This window comes from Typopeltis vanoorti, chromosome 4 (assembly GCF_054136105.1).
Source record: "Typopeltis vanoorti isolate ZY-2024b chromosome 4, IOZ_Tvanoo_1.0, whole genome shotgun sequence".
Taxonomy (NCBI): Eukaryota; Metazoa; Arthropoda; class Arachnida; order Uropygi; family Thelyphonidae; genus Typopeltis; species Typopeltis vanoorti.
In genome coordinates this window covers 76,558,513-76,575,068 of record NC_143552.1, presented here as the reverse complement: position 1 = coordinate 76,575,068, position 16,556 = coordinate 76,558,513, and the positions used below count along the sequence as shown (strand labels likewise).

Below are 16,556 nucleotides of genomic sequence, written 5' to 3'. Positions count from 1 at the left end.
TGATAGTGATCATGGTCTTGGTGTAATTCTATAATTGATCAAGGTCTTGGTGTAATATATAACTCGACTAATTGTCAAGTTATATATGTGAAGAATTTTTTTTTTTCGCATTGATTATTGCATATATTTTCAAGGTGTATTTTTGCAGAGTGAAGTATCCATCTTGTTTTCCTACACAGCTCCTCAGAATGATCTCTCTCCTTTCATACATTTTTCAGTGCCATCGTAGTAAACCTTAAGTTGGTTTTCAGAACCATTTTCTGCTTTGAGGTTTTTGCCATTTTGAAATTGGACACACACACACACACACACACACACACACACACACACACACACACACACACACACACACACTAAAAATATCAGTTTTGAAGTTGCAAAAGGAATGCTCTTCAGCTTAAACTTTTTTCCAGCAGATTTGCAGTTTCATTTTTAAAATGATGAACAGGTCAGAGCGGTGGTTAAAAAAAAAGAAAGGTTTTTGAAAACTATTTAAAGAGTTCTTCTGTGATGGAATAAATGCATTAAAAATAGGGTGGTTATGTTAAGAAACAGTGTATGAAAATGGAGACTTTAAAATGTGTTCTGTTTTTTATTTCATTGATATATATCAGTTTTGAATGAGGAGTTATCACATGCAGGTGTTATTTCTAGAATGCTACTATATATAACCTTCTTAGTCTTCATATGGTTTTTGTATAGATTCTTTCACATATAATTTAGCTTTTTTTTCACCCCCTCCCCATATTCACTAAGGATATCTGTTGACTTACTGGTTAGAATCATTCTGTATAATTTATTTTCCAGGATTGTCTTTAAATTTAACTTTTTTTTTTATTCCATATGAGATTCTAATTTTTCTGTCATTGTAGGCAACTTTACTACATATCTCTAGTTTTTCTCTAGTCAAATTTTTAGCTTTGAGTCTGCTGTTCACTTTAGAAAGTTTCACAACATTGTTTATGAAACGTGTGTGCGTGTGTTATTATTTTTTTCATTTTGATGGGATAGACACATTATTATCTTACTCAAGACTAATGGTGATCACCTCTAATTTCATAACCCCTTCATACTCTTCTATCTACTTGAAAGTTAGCACTGTCAACAATAATCAGTTAAGTCTTTTTTTTATTATTATTATTTCTTGTGCGTTCTCTCTTATGAGAATTTATATACACATCTTTAGTTTGGAACATGGTGACAGTAATGACTTATCCATGTCCTGAACAAAAATTTCACAGTTACCATTATTATTAACATTCCTTTTTCTCCAAATTTTCTCAGAACATTTTTAAAAGTTTATATAGATTTTTTAATGATATATTTTCTAATGTATTTTATTGGTTGGGTAGTATTATGCCAAGATGAATAAATAGATCATGATAATTGATTAATATATTTTGATTTCCTCAGAAATATTCAAATATTTCTGATGAAATCAAATGGAAATGGAAATATTTAATATCTGAAGTGATCATTTATGTAATAAACTTACTAAAGACAGTTCTGGGTAAAGAAGCTTATTGAATTTAATTTTGCCTATTTTAAGTGTTTTTAATTTTCATATGCCTTCAGAAGTAATTTATTTTTAGCTACTACATCAGAGAAGTTGAAACTATATATGCTGTAGGGCAAGAGTTGCCATTATATGAAGTTCCAGGACCTAATTCCAAGAAAGCAAATAATTTTATAAGAGATTTCTTGCAGGTAAATTTCAGTTTGTTATTTGGTAATTTTGATCTTTAAGTATTATACCATATATCAAATACACCTCTCTCTCTCTCTCTCTCTCTCTCTCTCATTTGTGTGTGTGTGTGTGTGTGTGTGCACGCACATATGCACACACGCACACACATATATACAATTTATACATATATATATATATATATATATATATATATATATATATATATATATATATATATATATATATATATATATATATATATATATATATATATAGTTTTATGAAGAATTAAATGACTAGAACCGAGATTTAAGTTAAAAAGGTTTTAATATAAACACACTACTATTTTCGACCTGTAACAGCCTTCTTCAGGTGACATTATAAAAGAAGAAAAAACATTAAACACTGAGGGTTAAAAGACTATAAACAACATAGACAGTCTTTATACATAATTAGCATGAAAACGTTGTAGTTGTATTTGAAGCTGTTCTTTCGTTTGTTGCATTGTTGGGAGAGTGCATGCTTGCTGCATCACGTGAACGCCAGTACATGATTACAGCTGAATGACTATCTGGGAGGTTGTAGCTTAAGTTGTTATTTAGATGAACAGGATTGAAGATGATTTCTCTAGATTCCACAATTTTTCTCTCTACTTCGTCACTGCAACAGAAGATGTTAGTAGATTTTTCCCAGCAGACTTTGTGACTTTGGTTATCATCATTAAGATTAGCCGAGAAAAGGATATGACTTGATAATGCACTTGCTCGCTGTCTCTTGTAAGTAATGTCTCTCATGTTGAAAATTTATTTATCACTAGGTTAGACTATAATAGATTTAGTTTAATCCTTTATCCCAGTGAGAGCAAACAAAGTTTGCGCCTGAAAATATCTTCAGGACTAAATATAGTGTTGTACTATCTTATCCAGTAAGTAGTGCAACACCAAGGCAACTCGTGGCAAAGGTGGAGCAAGCTACCAGGCACTTCTAACCCAGTATCTCCCATAATGCAAAACACATTTCCTATGTGGATATGTATACCGTTATGCATTAAAGGGATTGGCCATCTACCCAGACTAGTTTCGACCTTTATTGAGGTCTCTTCAGTGGGAGCCAGGCCCAGAGCTGGAGATACCAGGCAGAAGCAGTAGCAAGTCATCTGTGCCTATGGGAGTTGCCAAAAGGTTTATCACCTTTTTTAAAAATTACTCTGGATTTAGAGAAAGATGTTGAAAATTTATTTATCACTAGGTTAGACTATAATAGATTTAGTTTAATCCTTTATCCCAGTGAGAGCAAACAAAGTTTGCGCCTGAAAATATCTTCAGGACTAAATATAGTGTTGTACTGTCTTATCCAGTAAGTAGTGCAACACCAAGGCAACTCGTGGCAAAGGTGGAGCAAGCTACCAGGCCTGGTAGCTTGCTCCACCTTTGCCACGAGTTGCCTTGGTGTTGCACTACTTACTGGATAAGATAGTACAACACTATATTTAGTCCTGAAGATATTTTCAGGCGCAAACTTTGTTTGCTCTCACTGGGATAAAGTATTAAACTAAATCTATTATAATGTCTCTCATGTGTTCTTCCATATGCATTTCGACAGATTTGTCTGTCTGCCCAAAATAAGGAATATTGCAATCACATAATATTTTATATACACCAGGGTATTTGAGTTGATGACAAGGTTTTGGGTGGCTAATTAAGCAACAGATCTTTGGAAGTGGAGTGAACAAGGTTCTGATATCTGATACAAGGTTCCATATCTCATCTGATATGGAAGAACACACGAGAGACATTACTTACAAGCGACAGCGAGCGAGTGTATTATCAAGTCATATCCTTTTCTCGGCTAATCCTAATGATGATAACCAAAGTCACAAAGTCTGCTGGGAAAAATCTACTAACATCTTCCGTTGCAGTGACGAAGTTGAGAGAAAAATTGTGGAATCTAGAGAAATCATCTTCACTCCTGTTCATCTAAATAACAACTTAAGCTACAACCTCCCAGATAGTCATTCAGCTGTAATCATGTATGGTGTTCACGTGATGCAGCAAGCACGCACTCTCCCAACAATGCAACAAACGAAAGAACAGCTTCAAATACAACTGCAACGTGTTCATGCTAATTATGTATAAAGACTGTCTATGTTGTTCATAGTCTTTTAACCCTCAGTGTTTAATGTTTTTTCTTCTTTTATAATGTCACCTGAAGAAGGCTGTTACAGGCTGAAACTAGTAGTGTGTTTATATTAAAATCTTTTTACTTAAATCTCGGTTCTAGTCATTTAATTCTTCATAAAACTATGTATGTTAACCAAGTCAATGATCATTCTGTCACACACACACACACACACACACATATATATATATATATATATATATATATATATATTTATTACCAAGTTTATAAAATTACTTGGTATCCTTAATATATATATATATATTTGTTATCTTTTCCTTATGAAAAAAAAATACTCATGGAAGCTACCATTTTAATTATTATTCTTAATTAAAATAAATTTAGTTACTCAGTGTTTCAAACTTCACATTGCAAGTCATCACTACTTTGCACAGATTCAGAGATGAGTGACCAAGATGGTGACAGGTCTGTGGAATACTTCCTATGAGGTTAGATTGAAGGTTTGTGGGTTACAAAGTTTAGTTGATAGACAGAAAAGAGGGGACATGATAGAAACTTTTAAGATATTAAAGGGGTTTTATAAAATATATGCCAAATAGCCAGAGAACTAGGGGCCATCCATGGAAGTCGTGTAAGAGTGTGGTTAGTAGGGATGTACAGACCAGATTTTTTGCATGGAGAGTGGTGAGCAAGTGGAATGGATTGCCAGAATTGGTTGTGAGTTCCCTGATGGTAAATGGACTCAAGGAGAGGTATGATAGGATTTGTGTGTATGATGGTTGATTTCTGGTAGTAAGTCTACAGACATCATGTTGATGCCATAAATAATAATAATAAAAAGAAGACTGGAAGAAAATGGTTCTTTTTTGTGGGAGATAAGCTGTTTTCTGCTGGCAATGAAACTGACAAAGTTGTCCAAATCCCATCATTGAATGGTTTGGAGATCAGAATTTTAAGTTTATAAAGGTAAGTATTTCTTCTAGAGGTCATAGTGATTTTGTGTAGGGCATGGTTTGTCAAATAAGGAGTGTAGTGTGCTTTGATAGTAAAGCTGTGTATTAAGTTTGTGGTCGACTGTAGAAGGATTGAGTGGGTGAGAGAACAGAGCTCTGTGGAACTCCAGCATTGTTTGTTTAGTTGGATGATAGAGAGCTCCCGACCACCATCACATGAATGTGCATCCAGTCAGAAAGCTGCCGATCCAGTTGCAGAAGTCATAGGATAAACAAAATGTTTGGAGCTTACTTAATAGACCCTTGTGCTAAATCCTCAGACATCTTGACCTCTCAAGAGTGACTACCTGAGACTTGCCAAATTTTTCCTGATAGTTGTTCAGAGATGGGTGACATGGTAAGTAGACCCCTAGTTGGTTGACAGTGATGGAATCCATATTGGTGATCATTAGTTAGCTGAAAGACTCCAGGGTAATGTAGTTGAATTCTGATGGCTTGGTTTTACTTTAGAAAGAAAGAATTGGATGGTAGTTTGATAATAAGGATCTTTACCCATCTTAGGAATAGAAAATGAAAGTGTAAGAAGGTAACAAGAATGTGATCAATTCTGGAGCATACAGACCATTAGAATGATTGAAGAAATGCAATCTGCATCAGGAGAATGTTTTGGATAAATTTCTTCATATTTCTTTCTGACAGAAGGTTTGAGGGGGACATTGTGCGGTGAGTGTTTAGAATGGCTGAGGGACATTTTCCAGGGTCACTTATATAGGAATTAGAGGAAAAGTGAGAGGCAGAATATCAGCCCATCTGTGAGGGATGATACTATATAACCAACTGAGTGTAACAGTGGTGGAAGCTGTATTGAAAGAAGTTATGGCTGATGGCTGTGGCATGAGATCAGAAGGCTTGACTGGTTTCTGCTTTTCTTTGCTTTGATATCAAAGCAAGCAGTAATGAAAGATAGAGTTTTGGATGAGACGTAGTTAAAGATCATCCCACATGATCTTTTTATAGTGCCATATGGGTGGGAGTGAGTCTGTGCTTGTTGACTCATAGGGAAAGAGATTAGTACTAGGTGGTCTGAATTACTGAAAGGACAAACAACATTTACAATGTACATAGAAGTATAATTAGTAAGGATGAGGTGCAGGTTTTTTGGCGAGTGATTGGGTTATCTGATATTTGAATAGGAATGCGAATGATTTCTGTAAGGTCATTGGTGATAGCAAATGTTTCAGCATCTCTTCCTGCCTAATCTGTGCAGTGGGAATAGGGATGCCAGTTTATGCAATTAAAATAGGTGACAGTACAGTCACCTATTTTAATTGCACAGTTTCTTTTGAATTCTATAGTTTATCTTCCACTCTTTTTTTTATGCTATACAACATATTTTCCATCTTCACTTATGTGTTAGACTCGATGGCTTTTCATAGCTAAGGAATTTGGCTAATTTTAAATCTCTGCATAGTGTATTTTGGCTGTCAGTTATAACTTCTCCATGCTTGTCTTGTAAGGTGAAAAACAGGAGTTTCTGGGAGGGAAATCCCATCCTTTGTGAGGCTTAACAGAAAACCCCCGATAAAGGCTCTTCATGTCTTATACATGATTTGAACTTGGGCATTTCCAACTAAAGGGAATTGCCAAAACTGGCCGAGCTGTGGATGGCTTCTTTATGACATACTTTGTTGAATATTATTATTATTATGATTATTATCTTAGAGAATACAGAGACAAATGTAAGAAAGCGAAACACTGTGTAAAACTAGCTAAACAAAAGTCATGGGAGGACTTTGGCAAGAACATAGAAAATAAATATCAGGAAGGTAGTAAGATATTCTGGAGGTTGAATAAGCTTAGATATGGAGGAAAGAGTGCTGTAAAAGGACTTACGATAAAGGTGACATGAAAACTGGAGACAAAGATATACTTGAAGTATGGAGTAATTACTTCGAAAAATTGATAAATGAAACAAGCAGTGATAGCACAGTGATAAAAAAAACACTCAACAGGCATACAGTAAGGAATACATATCCATACTTGAAGTAGAAAAAGCCATCAAAGGCTTGAAATGTGGAAAGGCAGCAGGAGTAGATGATATTTGACCAGAAATGCTGAAGTATGGTGGTATAAAAGTCTTACAGGAGCTCAAAATCAGGAGATTCTAAGTAGGATACTATGGAATATCTTATACCACCTTTAAAATAGGTGAACTATGCAGTGCAGTGTTCAGAAAGCCTGGACAGAGGGATGAATTCCTGATGATTGGAGTAGAGCTCTAATAGTACCCATATATAAAAAGGGAAATAAAACTGAATGTGAGAATTACAGAGGTATTTCCCTACTGAGTGTTCCTGGCAAGATCTATGCAAGTATACTTGAGAAACGTTTGAGAAGAATTGTGGAAGAAAAGCTTGGTGAAGAACAAGCTGGATTCAGGCCAAATAGAGGCTGTCAGTATCAGATCTTCACTTTACGATAAATAGTCGAGAAAGCATGGGAATATAACAAAGATCTGTATTTAAGTTTTGTAGGTCTGGAAAAGGCATATGACAAGGCGCCAAGAGAGAGAAGCTATTCAATACGCTACAGTTATATGGTGTCAGTGGGGGAATTATATCAAGCAATACTTTGTCTTTATTTGAGTTGTAAGTCAGCAGTTAGCACTTGAAGTTAACACTTGATTATTGTGTTAACTGTGTCTGGTGTGAGACAAGGATGTACATTATCCCCTCTGTTATTCATTATCTATATGGATCACATTATGAAGAAAAGTGGTATTAAACATGACATCAGAATTGGAGATGTTAATGTCAGCTCTTTGCCTTATGCGGATGATGTTATACTTCTAAATAAATCTGCTGCAAGTTTGCAAGATTCCCTGACTAAATTGAATAACTGTTGTAATAGATATGATATGAAGGTCAGCATTAAAAAGACAAAGACAATGAAAATAGATAGAATTGTTGAAAATGTCAATTGTGTTGTAAACGGGGAACCTGTGGAACAAGTAAAACATTTCAGCTACTTAGGCAAGATTTTTAGTGAAGATAGTAAATTAAATATGGAAATAGACAACAGAATCAACAAAGCTGGTATGGTAGGAAGTCAATTGAATAAATTCATATGGAATAAGAGAGAAATTAGTCAGAACACTAAATTAGCTGTATACAAGACTGTGTTCAAACCAGTTTTAACTTATGGATCTGAGAGCTGGGTCATAAATAAAACACTTGTCCAAAGACTAGAGACCACAGATATGAGAGTCCTGAGAAAGATTAGGGGCATGAACAGGTGGAATCAATGGCAATATTATATTAAAACTAAGGATATTAGGAAAGAACTTGATGTTGTCAGCATCCAGGAATGCGTTAGCAGAGCTAATCTCAGGTGGTATGGTCACTTAAACAGAATGGGCGAGGAAAGATTAGCAAAACAAGTGTTCTCTGCCAGGTTGGCAGGAAAACGACCCAGAGATAGACTGAGATATAGGTGGATTGATACGGTACAAAGTGGCTTAGACGATAGAAATATAAGATCTGATAATGTTAGTCTTGACAAGTAACAGACTGATTTGGAGGAAAATTGAAGATAGGAAGTTAGTAGTGATGTATATTTTTCATGTAGTTCTATCATATCCTGTACACCCCCTTTGAGGGTACATGTCAGGAATTTGATGATGATGATTATTATTATTATTATTATTGCTACTATTACAAGAGACCTCTCAGGACTCATTGAGGGAGGCCTGAGAGATCTTTGTCATACACACCATGTGTCATGACTTCTCTGAAATTTATTCACACTACCTGCACCCACCACCTCCTAGGGCAAGCCATTCCAGTCATGTACTGCTCTATGAGAAAAAATCTAGCTTTCATCCCTTTCTTGACTGCATTCATTCTCAACTTCTATGGATGCCCTCTTGTCTTTCCTCACCCTCCATAAAATGAATAATTCCATCTACTGCTATTGTGTATGACCTTATGATTTCATCTATCACATCACCCTTCTTTCTTCTGTGTGCTAGCATCTGCGGTCCACATATTGTCAATCTCTTCTCATAAACTACATCTACATTCCTCACTCCCAATATCATCTTTAGTTTAGTTTAGAGAGTGTAAAGTGGTTCCACTTTTCACCCTCTTCAAAGTATCTGCATCACCTCAGAATCCAGGAATACCAGATTAAAGATGCCAAGAAATTATAATCTTGGTTGTAAGCAAAAACGTTTGCATGTGAAGTCACTTCACGACTGGGCTATTTGTATATACAGGCTAATGACTTCACTTCAGTTGTCTTAGTATCACATAATGCAAAGCACAAATCCTGAGAGACATGTATAATGTCTTTGCATTATGGGAATGGCCACTACCCAGACTGGTTTCAACCTTGATTGAGATCTCAGCAGTGGGAGCCAGACCCAGATGTGATACCAAGGTTGAAGTAATGCAGACGTCATATATCCATATAGAAGTAGTCAAAAGATATCACTCCAAATTACTAAAATACTCTAGATTAGAGATAGATGTTAAAGGTTTGTCACTTAGTTATACTGTAAATTAAAGATGCTAAAAAATTATATTCTTGGCTTCATTCTGTATCCAAGTGTAAGCAAACAAAGTTTGTGCATAAAGTCACTTCACGACTGAGCTACTTGTATATAGAGGCTAATGACTTCACATCAATTGCCTTAGTATCCTTATGGACATGTATAATGCTATGAATTATGGGAAGGATCACTACCAAGACTGGTTTTGACCTTTGTAAACTTGAAGGGGGGGGGGGGCAATCCCTTAGATCATCCAACAGTGAATGACCCAAAGGATCATTTTACTCAGCAGTAGTTCCACTCAGTAACAGGCCCATCCTGCCACAGAGAAAAACCGTCAACAGTGGCTCTGGCAGTAGTAAATTTGGCAGTAGTGACTAACATCAGTCAGTATTGCCAAATTTATACGCAGTTTATGCAACAGTTTTAGTACCTTGTACTCATCACCTGAGTTGTACCTCCAGTGTAGAGGTAGCATTGAGCTCAATGTTGCATAAGCCAATTTTCTTATATAGTGAAACCTGTGGAGTATCCATAACTGTAGAATAACACATATGCTGCAACAAATAACTTTTTTTGTTATGTAAATATTTTGTCTTATGTATCATAAGACATCATCAGCAGTTATCAAACAGTAGGAATTGAATTTAAAAACAGTAGCGTGCATGCTTGAATTGGAATCCCTCAACATGTATAGTCGCATATTCGTAGATTAAAACTAATGGGCTGAAATTAAAATTAGTGTATTATGAAAAAGTATCAACTCATTGCTACCTGTAAACCCATCAACCAAATTCATAACTTGTTACCTTCTCCAAAAGACAAACCCACACCAATGATGCTACCTGGTGTATACGAAGTGCCATGTTCGTGTAACTTGTTTTAGTATGGACAAACAGGAAGATCCATAAATAAAAATATCTCTGAACATCAAGATCACATCTTTCTTATCAAACCTCACAAATATGACCTTGCACAGCATGGAATTGGAAATGTTAACCACTGGATGAAATGGCAAAATGCTAAGCTGCTACATAGATTCATATATAAACATGAACATTTATATAAAGAAAGTACTGAAGCTTTACTTCACAGACCTAATCTTAATCGGAATGACTGTCTCACTATTCCAAAAGTTTAGGAAATTGTTATCCTCAGTTATATTAAATAAATTTATTTGTTATATTTTGATTTAGTTTTAATTTCAGCCCATTAGTTTTAATCCATTAAATTAATTAAAATAAAAATTAATTTTTAATCCTATTGTTTTTTAATTCAGTTCTTATTGCTGTTTGATAATTGTACTGATGATGTCTTTTGATACATAAGACGAAATATTTACATAATAAAAAAAGTTATTTACTGTGGCATACATGTTATTTTATAGTTTTGCATAAACCAAGTTGATAGCTTTTAGCCAAATGGGCACTCATTAGCTGAACAATCTCTTCTGCATCTTCTCTTAAAATTTAAAATACTTCTCATACACTGTGATCTTCTCCATCTAGCACCTGACACTATGAGATCGAACCTAGTATTCTCCTCAGTTGGTCATAATTTCCTTTTTTGAAGTTCCCCATATAAACTTTTCTAAATAGAATATCCACACACTTATATTCTTCCCACACCTGCACAGAATGATCACTATTATCAGATCTAATATTCTTTGACATTGAAGTTCTTCTTTCACATACTGCTTAAGGAAGTTGTCATGCAACAGCTCAATAAATTCTGTATTTCTTTTTGTGAGATTTCACTGATACCCCAGTCAACATTCAGATAATTAAAGTTGCCCATGATGATTAATCATTTAATACCCAATAGGTTTATGTGGCAGTGCATTTCATTGTCACTATCAGCTGATTCCACTAGGTCTATAGCAACATCCCATCATATATTTGATCTTGTTAGATCTCTCAACCCCACACCAAATCGCTTTAAACTCACTGCTAAATGAAGAACTTTTACTAATCTTGCAGTCATAGCTCTCTACCTTAACTGGACTTGAATCATCCAATATCATTAGTATAACACCCTCTCTCTCTCTCTCTCTCCTCTCCTATATTGCCTATCCTTCCTAAAAATACTGGACCCTTTACACTCAATACTGTTATTACATCTACCTCTGAGAGCCACGTCTCATTAATGCCAGTAATCTTGGGTTACAGTGTTTTCACTAAGACAACAAACTCAACCTCTTTATTTCTTAGACTCCTGGTATATATGCAGACATAAGTTATCTCAATGCTTTTTTTATACTCTGCTCTGTAGTCTGCATGACCCAGCTGGACAACTTTCAGATTCTTGTTCTTATCTAATGCTTCACTTATGCAGATCTCCTTACACATACTTAATATGTTCAAAACATAAGAATGCACAATAATCTTTTCATCATAATCACTTCTATTATTCATCATATTTTTTCATTAATATAGCTCCATAACTTAGTCATCACTTTTACACACATTTGTACCACCACTCCCATCATAATCTAGTTTCCCTCATTCTTGTATTAGGTCTCATACTACTAAATAAGCTTTTGAGACCTGAATCCAGATGCATTCAAGTTCATGCCATCCTTATATAAATCCTTCTTCCTTCAAACTCACTCACTCTACACATTCAAAAACTCGCAGTTATTTTTTCAACAGCCTGTTATTTGAATTGTTTGTTGTCATAGTCCTTCTTAATTTTTTTTTTTTATTATATCTAGATAATATAATGATTATTTTCAATTTCTTTCTTTTCACTGTCACTTCTTCAATTAGATTTTTCATATCCTCTTTTATGTGTATTTATCACTAGACAAATTGTTTGTCTAGTGAAGAAGTTACTTCACACGTAAACTTTGCTTACACTTGGATAAAGGATGAAACCAAGAATATAACTGCTTGGCATCTTTAATTTTCCCTACTGGTGAGACCTCAGTAAAGGTCAAACCAGTCTGGGTAGTGGCCTTTCCCATAATGCATAGCATTATACACACCTAAAAGATGTATGCTTTTCATCATGGGATGCTAAGACAATAAATGCAAAGTCATCAGCTTCTGCATACAGCTATCTCATTTATGAAGATACCTCACTTGTAAACTTTGTTTGCTTACACTTGAATAAAGAATTAAACAAGAATATAATGTCTTGGCATCTTTATTTTGATCATGCCAGAGTGCATGACTTACACTTACTGACATTGAATTGAGAGCTATTATCATTGCCAACAATTCCAGTTTATTCAAATCATTCTGTAAGTGCTGCATATCAGTAGCAGCCTTGATTTCCCTATCTGTCTTTGCATCATCAGCAAATAATTGAAATTCCTGTCAGGTCCTTTGCAATACCATTCATGTATAAATTGAACAAAAAAGGGGGTGCAAGAACTGACCCTGAGGAACACCAGTTGTCACTTTAAATCTGGTAGATTTCCACATACATGTACCATTTGCTGATAATTATCCATCCACCTACTTATCGGGGTCAATAGATTATATTCCAATCCCACATTCTCCAGTTTATGCAATAGCCTTTTATGAGGTATCTTATTGAAATCTACCAGTATCTTAGTTTATCAATTCCCTTTATTCAACTCACTAGTAATATTATCATAAAATATGAGCAAATTTGCTGACTGATTACCTTCCATTAATAAACCTATGCTGTTCTTTGCAAAGTATATCTTCTCCGAACCCATTTCTGTATGTAAGTTCCTCCTAGCTTCTCTGAAATCTTCACTACCATTCCAGACTACCTCATTTATGAAGTAGTCTGGAATACTGATAGGTTGGTAGTTAGGCACATTGGTTTTTGTGCCACCCTTGTGTATTGTAGCTATCATACATTGTTTCTATTCCCGTGGGATCTCTCCTGAGCTGAAACTCAAGTAACACACACACACACACACACGGCATACAATTATGACGAACTTAGCTGGCATCTTGCAGCAGTGCCATGGCATAAGAAGCTATAGGCAACAGTATCAGTAGTGCATGAGAAGTAGTCAGGGATTGTCTGAGAGTGGTAATATCAGACTTTATACCCAAGTTCAGGAGGATAACCTGAGTAGGGATTAAATAGATGAATAGCTATTTAAAGGGGGATAGAATATAAACAAAATGGTGATCAGATAAGAAGCAATACAAAGTGCAAGCAATAGAAATGATTAATATAGTAAGGAAGCCTAAATCAGATTTTGAGAGAAAATTAGCACAGCAGATTAAAGTAAATCCAAATGAGTTTTGTGCCATGATAGCATGTAAGAGAAAGAATGATTATGGAAAGATAACTTAACTTGGTACTAGTGATAGGAAAGTGACAGATGCAGAAGAAATAGTTGAGCCATCAAGTGATCATTTTCCAAGAGTATATCATCCATCTGAAGACTGCAGTTACTGATGTGAGAATAAGACGAACAGGAGGTGCTAATAAGATTCACAGTTAAACAAACACACTCAACTACACAGTCAAAAATAAAGAAAATACTTTACACCAATAGTGATCAATGATGTCACATATTTATTAAAAATAAAGACTTATCTGAACAACATTCATATCAGTACTGCTTCAAAGGCCAATGCTAGCATATTTTGTATACCAGTATATACATATATACTGGTATCCAAAAGCTAAGGACAAACTACATTTTTACCTGTACATGAAAAAAAAAAATTCATGACTACAGCCAACTGTGCATATAAATTTATTGCCAGCATACTAGTAAATTATATTACACAAAAAATTGTTATAAATTTTGTACAAATTACAATATGTTTTTGGCAAAAGTTACAAATTTCCTAATTTGTAACTTTTCTTACAAATGTGCTTGTTAGGAATTAAATGGAATTAATGTACAATCCTTACAGAAAACTATTCAAAGAGACATTTGATTCTGAAATATATCCACTCTGAAACTGTGATGAAACTCTCACAATGTCGTATCATGTGTAGCACCAAGCGATTCAGGAGTTCCTTCAGAAAAAGGATAAGACCTTGTTTGATTTCTGGAGGAGAATTCCAAGGATCAATGCATCTCTCTAATGTGTCCCAGATGTGTTCTGTGGGGAGCATGCTGGCCACTTGATTGGATTAATATCCTTGGTCTCCAGAAGTATCTTCACTGCTGCTGTACGATGTAGTGTGGCATTGTCATCCATAAAAATGAATTCTTCACCTACAGCACCATTGAACAATTGAACATAACATTTAAGAACTTTGTTGCAATAATCTTCACCAGTCATAGTCCCTTTTTCCAGCACTTGTAGTTTGGTGCATCCATTAAGCATAATGCCTCTCCACACCATGACCTCAGTACTTTCCTTTCAAGAACATTCTTATGATGGTAAGCAGTACTAGAATCAGAAGAAAATGATTCTCACCTGTAAAGTACGTTAGTCAATTGGTGTCTTGTCCAATTTTTATGGATACAACACCACTGAAAACATCCTGTATAATGAGCTGTGAATAAAGGGATGTAGACTGCAAGCCTTTGAGTGTAATGGCATACTTCTTGCTGATGTCTTGCCACAGTTTGTCAAGATATCCATGTACCTGTGCTTGAATAGAGCAAACTTGCTCTATTCAAGTTCGCCTCACCTGATGGGATGCATCGATTATGTTTTTCTGTTATAACCAAAAATCTGTCTTCATGCCGTGTGGTAGAGTGAGGACGACCTCTTAGTAAACAGCTGGGACACCTTCCATTGGTTTGAAATGCTTCCCAGAGCCTGGATACAGCAGATTCCACAATGTGAGATTCCACACACATACTCTTGCAATATCAGTAATTCTGTGGCTTTTTCCAATAATTTCTAGATGATTTCACGCAGGGAAAATTTCTAGATTACAAGATTATTCCTTCATGAAAAGAGCTTTCAAACTCAATTCGTTTAACGCAGCCTTTTATCCTGTTGAGTGCTACCATACGACCCCTTCACACACAGTTTGAAAATTTGAATGGGTACCCACTTCCTACTCTAAATCATCAGTTATGCAAATTGCTACAAGCTGATTTGTCTGAATTTGAAGTTGTAATCTTCAGAAATAGTATTTGTCCTTAGTATTTGTACCAGTGTAGAAAAAGGTGGTCAGCATAGATGTGAGCAGTAATGTGCATACAAAGAGGGTGACTAGTATATTAAGAAAAAGAAAATCAGATTATGAGAGAAAATTAGCTAAGCAGGCCCGAAGTAAATGTAAATCCAAAAGAGTTTTTTCACTAAGTAGCAAGTAAGAGGAAGAAGAATTATTGAAAAATGGGTTTAATCGGTACTGATAGTAGAAAGGTGACTACAGCAGAAGAAATACTTTAATTACTGAGTGATCCTTTCCAAGAAGGTATCATCCAGGTGGAGAGTTTGCAGTTACAGATGAGATGGAGACTGATGTCGGAATTGAGTGAGACAAAAATATCAATGTGAATACATTGATATTTTTGATTACTGATGAGTTGGAGACGGGAAAGCATAGCTCATGTGCACTGCACTGCAAATATGAAAGAAAATTTGCAGTGCCTCTGATGAAGTTGTATTTAAATCTAAGCTCTGGCAAGTTCTGAGGAAGTGAAAAGAGGGCAAGATAGTTCTATTACTAAAGGTGACTCCGAGATAGAAGTAGTAAATAACAGACCAGTTGATATTAGGGGAGTGCCTCAGGACTCTGTACCATGGCCACTATTTAATTTATATATTAATGATATAGGGAAATATTTAAGAAGGTTATTCAGTTGTTTGCTGACATTGTTAACTGGTGAGGGTAATAATTGATAAAGGTGATGTAGATATCCTGCAGGATGATTAAATAAATTGGCAGTGTAGCAAGGACAGTCGTTGTCAATTTAATATCACAAAATATAAGATAATGGGAGATGAAAAGGTTACATGCTTTGTATCATATCATTGGTAGTGGATTATAGGAAATTGATGAGACTGGATTTGTTGGACAGAAATTCAAAGTCCAGAGGACTTATTACAAAATATAACAAAATTGTCTAAAGGATTACTTGGATGTTGAAAAACATATTTGGCAAGTTATAAAAATATGGAAGTTATTATCCTTCTTTATACTGACATGGCTCAAAGAAATCATGACTACTGTGTACAGATTTGGTCACCTAGGTTTCTTGAGAATCATGTGATGGTGGAGATGATTCACAGATGAGTGACCAAGCTTTGGAATGTTTGAAATGGACAGGTTTGGAATGCTACCTTTAATGGTAGATTGAAGGGGTGTGAAT

General features: G+C 35.2%; 1 protein-coding gene across 1 annotated transcript in view; it reads left to right on the top strand.

The window, feature by feature from the left end:
• Positions 1-16,556, top strand: part of LOC150107422 (transcription initiation factor TFIID subunit 1-like) — a 960,372-nt gene that overhangs the window by 421,783 nt on the left and 522,033 nt on the right. Inside the window, exon 19 of the mRNA XM_090391850.1 lies at positions 1,593-1,707. Coding sequence (XP_090247976.1) covers positions 1,593-1,707 — 115 coding nt within the window. The remainder of the gene's footprint in view (positions 1-1,592; positions 1,708-16,556) is intronic.